This window comes from Alosa alosa, chromosome 6 (assembly GCF_017589495.1).
Source record: "Alosa alosa isolate M-15738 ecotype Scorff River chromosome 6, AALO_Geno_1.1, whole genome shotgun sequence".
In the NCBI taxonomy this organism is placed as follows: Eukaryota; Metazoa; Chordata; class Actinopteri; order Clupeiformes; family Clupeidae; genus Alosa; species Alosa alosa.
The window spans coordinates 1,665,603-1,677,619 of record NC_063194.1 but is presented as its reverse complement, the minus strand read 5'-3'; the positions used below and the strand labels follow the sequence as shown (position 1 = coordinate 1,677,619).

Genomic DNA, 12,017 nt, shown 5'->3' with positions numbered 1-12,017 from the left:
CATATGATATCACGTCAAATCACAGGAGAGGCCCTTACGTTTTGTCGAAGTACGTTGTGTGCAGTGAATGCGAGAACTTGGTAGCGTTGCTGTTGATCAGATTCCCATTTCCTGTGTAGTTTTTCCTCGCCGTCTGGTCCTTGGCAAAGTTCCGACAGGCGGCTAGTTTGGACTCCAATGCCTGCAGATAACCACATTCAGTTCAGTGAATGTTGTGACAGAATGTTGTGGCCAGACAAAGTCTCTCAGAAGCCCTGGCAAAAGATTCAGTGAAGTACCAATCTGGCCCATCTTACCCCGACTTTTCGTAAGAGGTCTCCAACGATGTTGAGAGCTGAGATTCTGGCAGAGGGGGTCAGGGCTGAGTTTCCATTTGTCAAGTTCCCATTGGTCAACACTAATGAGAAAGGGAGAGAGAGAGCAGGACTGAGAAGGGCTCATTCTGGACAAAGACGTAAGACATAAGATAGAACAGAGGTTAAAAGAGAAACTCCGACTGTGTGTGTGTGTGTGTGTGTGTGTCTGTGTGTGTGCGGCAAGCATGTGCACAAGAGAGGGTGTGAACGAGTTTGTATTGGTGCCTGTGTGAAAGACACCAATCCAATCCAATCCACTTTATTTATATAGCACATTTTAAACAAACACAAGGTTCCCAAAGTGCTGTACAGCAAGATAAGAAACACACAAGACACCACAGAAGCACAATAATAGGATAAAGTATTAAAATTAAAAGAGATAAAAACTAACTAAAATAAATGTAAAAAAATAAAAGTAAAAGACATTAAAAACTAAAATAAAAGTAAAAAGAGATTAAAAACCAACTCAAATTCAATAAAATATACTGCCCACATAACACATCTACATACCATCGACACACTACCTGGGGTTAAAAGCCAGAGAAGAGACAGTGAAGGGGCCTGTCTGATGTGAAGGGGCAGATTGTTCCATAGTTTCGGAGCTGCAACGGCAAAAGCTCGTTCCCCTTTAGATTTTAGCCAGGCTCTGGGCTCTGTCAGGAGCAGCTGGTCAGCTGACCTGAGAGAGCGGCTGGGAGTGTATGGGTGGAGCAGCTCAGAAAGGTAAGGTGGGGCAAGGCCATGCAAGGCTTTAAAAGCAAATAAGAGTTTTAAAATGAATTCTAAAATGGACAGGCAACCAGTGTAGTGAAGCTAAAATAGGTGAGATGTGCTCATACTTTCGTATGCTAGTTAAAAGACGGGCAGCAGCATTTTGTACCAGTTGCAGACGAGCAACGGAGGACCCGCTAACCCCCATAGAAAGTGCATTGCAGTAATCCAGCCGGGTCACAAAGGCATAGATTACTGTTTCAAAGTGCTGTTTTTGAAGGACTGGTTTAATTTTTGCCAGCTGTCTTAACTGGAAAAAGCTTGATTTTACCACAGATTTAATCTGGCTGTCAAATTTAAGGTCAGAGTCCACTTTTACCCCCAAATTTGTCATGATTGGCTTGTGGTACTGTGCTAACAAACCCAGATCAACCAGGGGGGTCACAGAAGTGCCACCAAAAATTAAAATTTAAAAAGTTAAGAGACATCCAGGCTTTATGTCATGTAGGCACTCTAGCAATGGCTTAATACTGTAGGCATCTGACTTTTTAAGAGGGACATAAATCTGTGTGCCATCCGCATAGCAATGAAAAGAAATGCAGTGTTTCCTGAGAATTGAACCAAGGGGAAGAAGATAGAGAGAAAAAAGAGGGCCAAGCACAGAGCCTTGTGGTACCCCATATGAGAGGGGGACAGTGGAGGACACAGAGTCACCAACACGAACACAGAAGGTTCGAGGTGACAGGTAGGACCTCAACCATTCCAGAGCTGTGCCACTGATGCCCACCCACTGCTCCAAATGGGCAATCAGGATTTCATGGTCCACTGTATCAAAAGCAACAGTCAGATCAAGCAGTACAAGGACAACGCAGTGACCAGAGTCAGTAGCTAAAAAGATGTAATTAAAAACTCTTAAAAGCGCTAATTCTGTGCTGTGCAATTTTTTAAAGCCAGATTGGAAGATCTCAATAATATTTTGCTCATTTAAAAAGTCCATGAGCTGGGAATACACAATCTTTTCTAAGATTTTAGACAGAAATGGCAATTTGGATATCGGCCTGAAGTTTGCCAAAACAGTAGAATCCAGCGCAGGTTTTTTTTAACAACAGCATGTTTAAAATTACCAGGAACCACTCCAGAGGTCAGACAGCTATTGATAACTGCAGTAAATGATGGTCCAACAGTCTGAAAAACCTCCTTAAGAAGTCGGGGAGGGACATTATCAACTGACGAGCCTGAGGGCTTCAAATGACCAACAATATCCTGCACTAAGGCCAAGGTCACAGGCTGAAATGAGTCAAAAACAGCAGAGAAGGGGACAGACACTGAAGGGACAATGGCAGGTGGTGAAATAAGTGCTCTGGCAGATGTGACTATCAATAAAAAAAAGTGAAGAAAGTTCACACACAGCCGGGGAGGCCTCAATTCCAACAGTCTGTGGTGCATTTAAAACAGTTAATAACACCAGTATAGAAAGAGCAACAGAAGAAAAGAAAGAAATGAAGTGAGTTTGTGTGTTTATGTGAGGGAAAGAAAGAAAGACAGAGAGAGAGCGCATATGGTACCTTTCTGCGTGATGAAGGGGTGCTCAATGTTCTTCCCAACTGGGGTGGCTGGTAGGGACAGGGAGGCCTGCACTGCTGTGTCCATCTTATCAATGTCCAGCGTGGGCGAGCTGGGAGCGGACATGCGCGTGGTGTCAGTCGTCCTCTCCCGAACAGCCAGCTCCTGTCTCAGGTCTGCAGGGAACAGGGGAAGGACTCAACAATGTTGACCAATACTTCTGTATTCCAAGCAATATGTGTGTGTAGCTCAACTAGAGGTTGCTGCAAGGGGTTCCTGACATCGATACTATGAGTTCAATACCAAATGGAGCACACACATTAGGCATCACTTCTGATGAAAGCGTCTACTAAACGGATAACCGTAAATGTATATGAGTACATTACATAATGTAATGTATGTATATGAGTACTGAGAGGCACCTCACCAGAGGGCATCATAAAACTACAATCCCCAGGAAGAACTGAGGGGGGGAGTGAGGAGACAGAGCTTTCTGGTCAGTAAGTACCTCTGGCCTCGTCCTTCAGCCTCTGCACGGACACCAGCAGCGACTCCTTCTCGTCCAGTTCGCTCTCCAGAAAGGCGTTCCTCTCGATGGCCTGGTTCAGCCGCTGCTCAAAGTCCTCTAGGGACACGATGGTGGCCCTGAGAGAGAGAACACAAGACAGCACGTCAGGACACACACACACACACACACACACACACACACACGGACACACACGGACACACACGGACATGGACAAACAGACGCACGCGCAAAAAGCCCAGGGTACACACAGTCCTGTGGGAGGGGCAGATTTCTTTGTTCTGAATGCGTCACCACCACTCAACAGCTAATAATGATGAGAGCTGAAAGCCGCAACTTATGAGTTATGTCTGATTAATAACACCCAGTGTTCACGCATAGTCATCCAGATCAATGGGACGTTCCGTGACTTACTGCATAGTTGTGTGGCTAACTCACAGAACTCCTGTAGTAGAAATAGCTCCCCTGAATCTTCATGTTTAGGTGTACATATTACGTAAGGGATAATGTATAGAACGCCGGTCATTATTGGGAAAATAAGTCCCGACAGGGCGAACCGGACCCCGACGCGCAGCGGAAAATGTTTTGTACTAATGTTATGTATCCCACATTCAGGGGTTTTCAGCACAACAGCCATGACCCATACAGAAATCCTGTGTTGTGGACTAACTCTTAGAGGCCTGTGACTGAGCACAGTGTGTATCATGTGTGACTGCTGACTACCTTTAGATGCTGTATGTATAAATGGGCCGCTGCTGACTACCTTTAGATGCTGTACGTATAAATGGGGGCTGCGGCCTACCTTTAGATGCTGTACGTATATAAATGTGTGCGCACCTCTTGGCCCTCTCCAGGTCATCATTGGCCTGCTCCAGCTCCCTGACGTATTTGTGCAGCTGCTCCTTGATGCCGCGAGTCTGTACCAGGTCGTCCTCCAGCATGGAGATCTGCTTGTAGCTCTGGGCATACTGCTGCTCCAGTTTCTCCTGCAGGCAGATAGGCAAGAGGGAGAGAGAAAGAGAGAGGAATAGAGAGAGAGAGAAAAAAAATAATTTATCCTGATGCATTCCTTCTCTACTGGGACAGAGCTGACAGGTGCATGGAAGGACAAGGAGGAGAGGACGAGGATGAACAGGCTAGGGGTGGCCCATCCCTGCTTCCCTCAGACAAGTTAAACTACTTTCCCTTTCCCTCGTTAGCTCAGAGCACTCCTCTCCTTCCCAGCCACTCCTGCATGCTCTGGGGACAAGAGGGGCACTGTGACCCATATCCTCCCCTAATAAGATCAAGATCAAACACAGGTGTGTTCCTACAGCCTCTGCACGCCAGCGAAGCTGTAAGCACCTTGTCCGCTACCTGGTTTACTTTCCTCTGGCTCGATCTGCCTGATGCAGTGAGGAAGAGACAGTGTGTCCTCATGAGATCTTTACACTGTACACATACAGGCTTGATCTGCCTGATGCAGTGAGGAAGAGACAGCGTGTCCTCATAAGATCGTTACACTGTACACATACAGCATGTGTGTGCCAGGGAACCGTGTTTACTCACAGCGCCTCCTGAAAAGAGTGGGCTCACATCAGTTTAGGCTTATTTTAACTGTCTTGATCCTGCCATCCAATTATAGAGCAGTGAAGGATTAGTCTTAGGAGGTGTGTGCATACACTCTCTCCCTCTCACTCAGACACACTCACATGGCAATCATCCAAACGTTGGGATTGGATTGGATTGGGTCAGGTCCCAATTACCAGTGATCGGATTTGCCTGACCAACAGTGACTACACAGTGGTGCCTCAGGGAATTCCCAGGATTCATTCATAGAATTCAACAACAGAAGGTGAGGACAAAAACAGAGCAGGTGTGGAGGACAGGGTAGGTCACAGGGGCAAATGGTAGAGTACAGGGGCAACGCTAGACACTAGCTCCCAATATAAACTTTGGTTTGATTTGGTACTTGTTTTTTGTTTTTTTTACATCAGGGCTGTTTGTCTTCTTGGGGTACAGTGTGTACAGTTCTGTAACCCTAAAATACAACTCACCCAATCCACCCCGGGCTAAGAGCGTCTGCTTCCTTGACTTCCAGCAGACACTGGTCAAATGGACCTTCTCCAGATGAAAGCTTCCTTACCTTCAGGGACTCCACTTCGTTCTTGAGCCTCTGGTTCTCAGCCTGCAGGTCGCGGATGCGGTGCTCTGCCTGACCCAGCTGGGCCTCCAGCTCGGCCTCCAGCTCCCGGCTGCCCTCCTGGAACTCCAGCAGCTCCTCCTGGGCGTCATGGCAACTGCAGTGGCCAAAGGAGAGGAGAAAGGACGGGGGTCAGAAGTGGGTTGAGGAGGAGGAGCGGGTGTCTGTCCGGGGCCATTCATTCACTTCATAGTCTAGTGGCTGCATTGCTTTAGCCATCTGCCAACAGAACGCGCCCCCCCCCCCATGACTTTCTTTTCATGTATTATTCAGTTCAGCGTGACAAGACTCATCCTAGAGAAGCTGGCATCTGCTCCCGGTGGAGATAATGACTTACAGACACAGAGGCCCAGTTCAGTAATGTAATAAACTGCAAGAGCGGCAGGCACGCAGGCAGTGTGGCAGGACAGGAATACAACTCAGATCATTAAATCACAGGGAGGGAGGGAGGGACCCTCACATGCCTCATTTCTGAAGTCAGGTCATTAAATCAAAGAGAGAGCGAGAGAGAGAGCAGGAGTGAAAGAAAGAGAGAGATGGAGGGAGAGAGAAAAAGAGAGATGGAGGGAGAGAGAAGGAGAGAGAGGGAACGAGAGTGAAAGAAAGAGCCCATCTACAAGTCCAGGTCATAAAATGAGAGTGTGAGAGTGACAGAGCAAAAAAAGGAGAGCGAGACAGTCTAGTCTCTCTCAAGTGCTGTATAGCCGCAGTGGCTCTAGCTGGGAAGGCAGCGCTTGTGCTTCACTTTAAGTGTACACAGAGCGCTAGTCAGCACGTCTGGTCACAAAGCAGCGTCTGGGCTAATTATAAAAAGAGCTGAAGCAGAGTCGTGCTGGACAGACACACGTGCTGGTGCAGATGGGTCTGGGGGTCATGTCCTGAATGACCCTTCCGAGGTCAGGGGTGAGAGGTCAGTGTTATAGGGTGTGGGAGCAACCAAGCAAGTGACGAGGCTACTTTTTGGGGTCGGTGTGTGCAGTGTTTTGAAGGTACGGCTGGCTGATCTCCCATTCCTGCTGGCAGCAGAGTGCCTTAAATAAAAAGGGCACAGTCACACTTAACTCTGCTGTTGCTGCGGCGACAGACACCAAGGCTGCCTCATCAGCACAAACTTAAATAACACCTCGACAGGAAAGTCCCGTCAGCTGGCACAAAGCGCAGACCTTCTTCCAGGTCCCTCTTAATCTCTTCATATTGAAGGACTTAGGAGAAGAATTTAAGATAGTCCTTCATCAATGCCGTCCTTGCTAGTTTAGCAATTTCTGTGACCTTCAGAACACACACACTGTGCATGTTAAAGGATTCATTATAAACTAGCCTGGTTCATATGAGATGTGGCGCACTGTTTCTCACTGAGCAGTTACAATCAAGCTCAGTGGGAAAGAGAGAAAATGTTCCCTTCTCACGTTTGTGGTGTCTGAAAAAGGTTACAGAAGTTGCAGACTGCAGTGTAATTTCCCTGGTCCATTTGCCTCAACAGGAAATTCTTGGGATTCTAAGCGCTTCCCGTGGTCCACCGGAGCTTGGCGGGGTCTCCTGACACATGTCTGACTCAACTCAAGCATTAGCTGCACATGTAGACTTGTGTTTCTAGGAAGTGTATGAGTTTATGTGTGTCAGAGAGAGAAAAAGAGAAAGAAAGAAAGAAAGAAAGAAAGAAAGAAAGAAAGAGGAACTTAAGAAAAATGAAAGAAAGAAAGAAAAACAAGGAAAAGAGAGACAGAGAGACTTGTGTTGTGTGCTTTTTGGTTTATATAACCTTGGTTTGTGTCCTTTTTGATCATTTATTGTTAATACAAATGTATGCTTTGACTGTTTTGGCAATGTTGTACACTGCACATTGAGGCAGGGGGGTGAGAAAGAATATGTTTATGTGTGTATGTGTGTCAGCGTGTGTGAGCGTGTACGTATGTATGTGTGAGCACATAAAATATGTGTTGGAACAACTGGGCCATGAGACAGAGCCAACCAGCACACTGCCAGCACTCTCCCCAGCAGCAGCAGCAGCAGCCACACCTGTATGGGCACCCAGAGCTCAAGCGCCCGCTCCACTCCACAGCTGTTTCACACAGGGACAACCTCTACCCTGCAGCACTCAGTCCGCTCTCCTAATATGGTCACAGAGGAAACCACGAAAAAAAGAAAAAAAAATGCTTTGCAGATAATAGACTGCAGACACTTCAAAACAACCACAATCAAGTGTGGTGTTGTAATAAAACACAGATGTTTTACTTTTGTGTGTACTAAAACAGCGGCAGTAATAAAACAAAGAGTCCATCTGAGATGAGGCAAAGTACAGCGCAATCAAAACCTAATATCCCTCTGTTCAGCAAACGAATAGTGTAGAAACTCTCTGAGCACTTCAATGGGATGGACATTGACACTGGCAGCCAGTGTGTCCAGGTTATTATGTAACCCTGATGGTCTGAGACTGTTGGCAGCACATTGGCCGCGGCTCTGGGCTAAGCGCTTTACAGTAAGTCTGGTCACAGAGCCACTGTGTGTGTGTGTGTGTGTAAAGTACTTTACTCTACTCTCCCTCTCTCAAGCAGGTCTCTTTGTTCCTTAGGAGGCCTTTAAAACCTGAGCTTTTCAGACACATCCACTTCCGATAACCCCATTCAGCTGTCACGGCCGAGGCCGCACACAATAGTGAACCTTCCTGACAGAACGAGGCTGCTAATCCAGGTGCCGGTTGGGTATCGCTGGATTACGTGAAAGTGAAAATGTGCACGGTGGTGACTCAGGATCCAGACAATGCTAGGGAAAAAAAATCACAGGCTGGCGTCATGTGCAACATGCCCACGACGTCACAAGCCTTGTTTGTGTTTCATGTCCAGCTTTGTGAGCAGACAAAAAGGCTCTCCTTTATGCAAGCCACAGTATGAGCATGACTGCGTTCACGCTTGGATGAGCAGCTATGGGAACACAAGGCTGCCTGCCTGGAACCCTGAGGAAATAGCACGGGAGAAAATCTCCTCAGGAAAAGCTTTAGCTAGCAAACACAAAATAGGAGAAAACAACTCACGCATAAAGGCTTCTAGACACAATCCTATTAACATTACCTAGAAACTATTTAGTGAGTAGTGCAGTGAATGGACTTGATAGATTTCCCATTCTTAGTACTGTTTTCAGTGTGATCTAAACACACATGCTACAGTATGTGATGCAGGCATTAGGAGTTGACTAAGAAGACTGAGAAGTGATACACACCTTTGCTTGTACTTTATGGACAGATTTTTCCAGTACTCAATTTCTTCATCTTTTGAGGAGAACTTGGGCATCATCTCTGTGTCCATGGTAGGAAGGCCTGTAGGAGATGAAAAGACATGAGAAACACATGGTCATGTTGAGCATCGACTCCAATCGAAGCAGATCCAGCCAAACAGTCATCCATGTCATCTTCCCACCCCCTCTGGGGCTGATTGTATGAGCTAAACCCCCTTTTCTTCCCCGGCCAATGCCACCCCTAACACACTCACTCCTTACATCAAAGACAATCCACAAAGGATAAACATCCCTTTGCTTTAAAGCATACCAGAGACTACTACTCTGTGATCTCCAAGGAGGATCCAACCAATGGTACTGTGGTTTCATCAAGCGTGTGGAATTTACAACAATTAACTTTGTTGTTGTAATTTGCACAGGGAGACCACAGAGACTGATTCTGCTTCATTGCTGCACGGTCCTTACAGGCTGTGTGAAATGAACTGTACTCATATTTTGATTTTAATATTTGATGTACGGTCACAAATATGTGATTTGAATGTTCGCGAACCAAGAGTTTTGCATTATGATGCGACAATTATCCTCAGAGATTTTCCCCATAGACTGTATTGAGAACACTGAAACTATAGATTGTTTGCGTTGAATTCTATAAGGAACCAGGAAAATAATTCACTCCTCAAAAGGTTAATATCAAAGATCCTTGATTACTAGCTCCACTTTAACCCTCTCTGTTAATATCTTGATAAGCTGATGCTTAATATCACATTCATTTGCCCCTCCTGTCTGCCTCTGGTCCCCACCACAGGCTGAATCAATACACCTCATTAAAATTCTTGATTGCGAATTTGGGTGAATGTTTGCACAGTTCGTCTCTATTTGCCAGTGCCAAATTTCAGCTCAGGGCATTTGTACTACTGACACCCACTTTGTGGAAAGTACACACTCCTCCATCCCCACAAAAATGACCCGAGGAGCGGTCAGTTCCTCACCACGCGTCTGAGAGCTAAATCTTCCTCGATCTGACCAAATAGATGCTGTGCTGCTGTGGAGAGGGGAGAAAACGTATGTCCAACTTCTCCTGGAGCTCAATGAAGGCATATAAATATCCCTAATTAGCTGAGTGGCCTAATGCTCACTGGCACAGAGACCTGAGCATGGCAAAGGTCCAACTCTGCCAGCCACCAACTTGTACATGAAACGAGGATCAGGGATGTTATATAATTTTAAGATAATCTCTCTCCAGTGAATCAGAGGTGTTAATGATGGTGAGGCTTTAAAAAAAAAAAAAATCACACCCAACAACAGGTGATAAGACCCATACAAGCTTCAGCTTGCCACTGCAACCGCCCATCTAGTCACGTTGATATGTGATGTTTCACTTCATGTCTAACCCCCAGTCTATGGTCTAACCTTATAAAGTCTAAGTATGTGAAAAGAGGGAACTGCCATTTCAAATTAGCAGCATTAGCACAAAGACAGCAACCATGTTATGTTATTCTCGCTAATGATGCAGGGCCAAGCAGTGGTGCCTACTTAAAATAGACAAAATGGAAAGAATTGGAAGGAAAAAACAGAGCGGCAGAAACAAGCAGAAGGATGAAGCATAGACTGTAAGGAGTTACGGGCTAGCTGCTGTTGCTAAGACAACACTGTTGATAAACACACCCATTACAGGGCAGGCAAGTAATTTCCTATGAATCCTGCCAAACAACGCAATTTAGGCAGTGTAATAGAACCTCTGCTGAATAAAAAAAAACTTCTTTCTTTAACCAAAGTGAGCTCTACAACATCTGGCAAAATGAATTCAGATTTCTCTTTCTCTCTTCTCTCACGCTCTCTCTCTTACACACACACACATATATACACACATGCACACACAGTAAACAAAAATATTGTAGTTGGCAATAACCCTGATACTGATTTTCACACCGATCTTACTAAGTGGCCACTCACTAGCATCATACTGATGGAGGCCGTCACTACCAGCCCTACTTTCTCTGACTCCAGTGACAGGTCCAGACTTCCTTCTGGTCCTCCAGCCGGTCCATATGGATGCCCGAGGGCTGGAATGCAAGCTCTGGGCTCACGTGGAGGGAAGTATGGCGTTTCCTGTCACTGTCACTAGCCAGTTCAGCCGTCACGCCGGCAGCAAGGACTACAGGCTTGCACACACAGTAGCCCTACAGCGAGGCTATACAACTATGCATTACAAAGTTTCTATGAAAACCAACACAAATCCATCCCTAGATGAAACACAGAGATGCTTACTGTTTGCCCAATACAGAATTCTAGATGTCTCCTGTGCTAAAAAGTCCTGTCCTGGTCAGCCGTTTTCATACCTGAACTGCATGACACTATGTTGCTTTACAATGTTTGCCCCTGGATAATGAACAGAGTGCACACATCTACAAATAAAAGATTAAGCTATCCCTGTGTCTTTCAACATTGTTATGCATTTGTAAACATTTAGAATGCACATGTATGTTGTTAAAAATGAAAGTAGAATAAATGTTTCTATTATTTGGATGTGATATGACAATGTATCCACACAACATATAAGGTTTAAGACGGCAGCGTAGCCAGTACCACTGACAGCTACGCTTGCATATGCGCCCTTCAACAGGATAAACATGTGGGAGACCATACCTGACATACACTGTCAAAACAATACTCAAACATACTCTGGTAGTTCCACACAAATGTTTGTCATGCAATAGCACCACACATAATGACAATGACCTTTAAGAATTTGTTCAGCGACATTTTTTCAGAGAGTGTAACATCTGTAACAAAAATATTTATTTGGCAAACTTGGTTGGTAGAAGGGCCACCGCCACCTAAATGGTACACGATAAGAGGGCTACCGACCTCGCTTTACATACCCTGATTAACTTGATCATTTTCACTACGGTAATATGTTGCCGTAGCTAGAGCTTTGTAAGTTATCGCTGTAGTATTCATTAGCAAACAAGGTAAACATTACAGCTTAGCTGGCTGTCTTTCACTGCGCTACCGGCTAGCTTGTTATCTTTATAGTAAACAAACATAAGCTTAAACCTCATTAAGCAGAGTTAAATGAAAATAATTAGTATGCTTACCCTACAACAACCCCTACGAACACTTAGGATTTTACAAGATGTTGGTTTACTTGCACTGCATAACACATTATCGAAAAACAAACATGATCTGTAGCTAGCGAGCTAGCTAACGTTAACGTCATCATAAAAATTAAAATGTCTCTGAATTTCGTGTCGTAGCACTGGAAAACAAGCTGTCATCCGACATTAACCAACAACAACAAACGATTAACATACCAATAGCAGATTGTTGGTGTGAACTTTCTTCTTATGTCTATTTTCATAAATTACAACCCCCGTTGCATCTTCCTTCGCTGACAGTACTAAACTAGCCGGCTGACTGCCTCGGGTGGATCTGAAAGCGAAGTGCCAAC

General features: G+C 45.3%; 1 protein-coding gene across 2 annotated transcripts in view; it reads right to left on the bottom strand.

The window, feature by feature from the left end:
* The window catches only part of ndel1b (nudE neurodevelopment protein 1-like 1b), a 13,959-nt gene extending 1,942 nt beyond the window's left edge, over positions 1-12,017 (bottom strand). The window contains exons 1-8 of one of the 2 annotated variants that reach the window (XM_048245853.1): positions 11,881-12,017; positions 8,552-8,648; positions 5,282-5,435; positions 3,994-4,142; positions 3,139-3,275; positions 2,633-2,806; positions 297-397; positions 39-181 (exon numbers count right to left, since the gene is read on the bottom strand). In XM_048245853.1, coding sequence (XP_048101810.1) covers positions 39-181; positions 297-397; positions 2,633-2,806; positions 3,139-3,275; positions 3,994-4,142; positions 5,282-5,435; positions 8,552-8,637 — 944 coding nt within the window. In that variant the 5' untranslated portion in view covers positions 8,638-8,648; positions 11,881-12,017. Of the gene's footprint in view, positions 1-38; positions 182-296; positions 398-2,632; positions 2,807-3,138; positions 3,276-3,993; positions 4,143-5,281; positions 5,436-8,551; positions 8,649-10,519; positions 10,685-11,880 lie in introns of those variants that run through there. The other variant, XM_048245854.1, reaches the window with a different exon arrangement.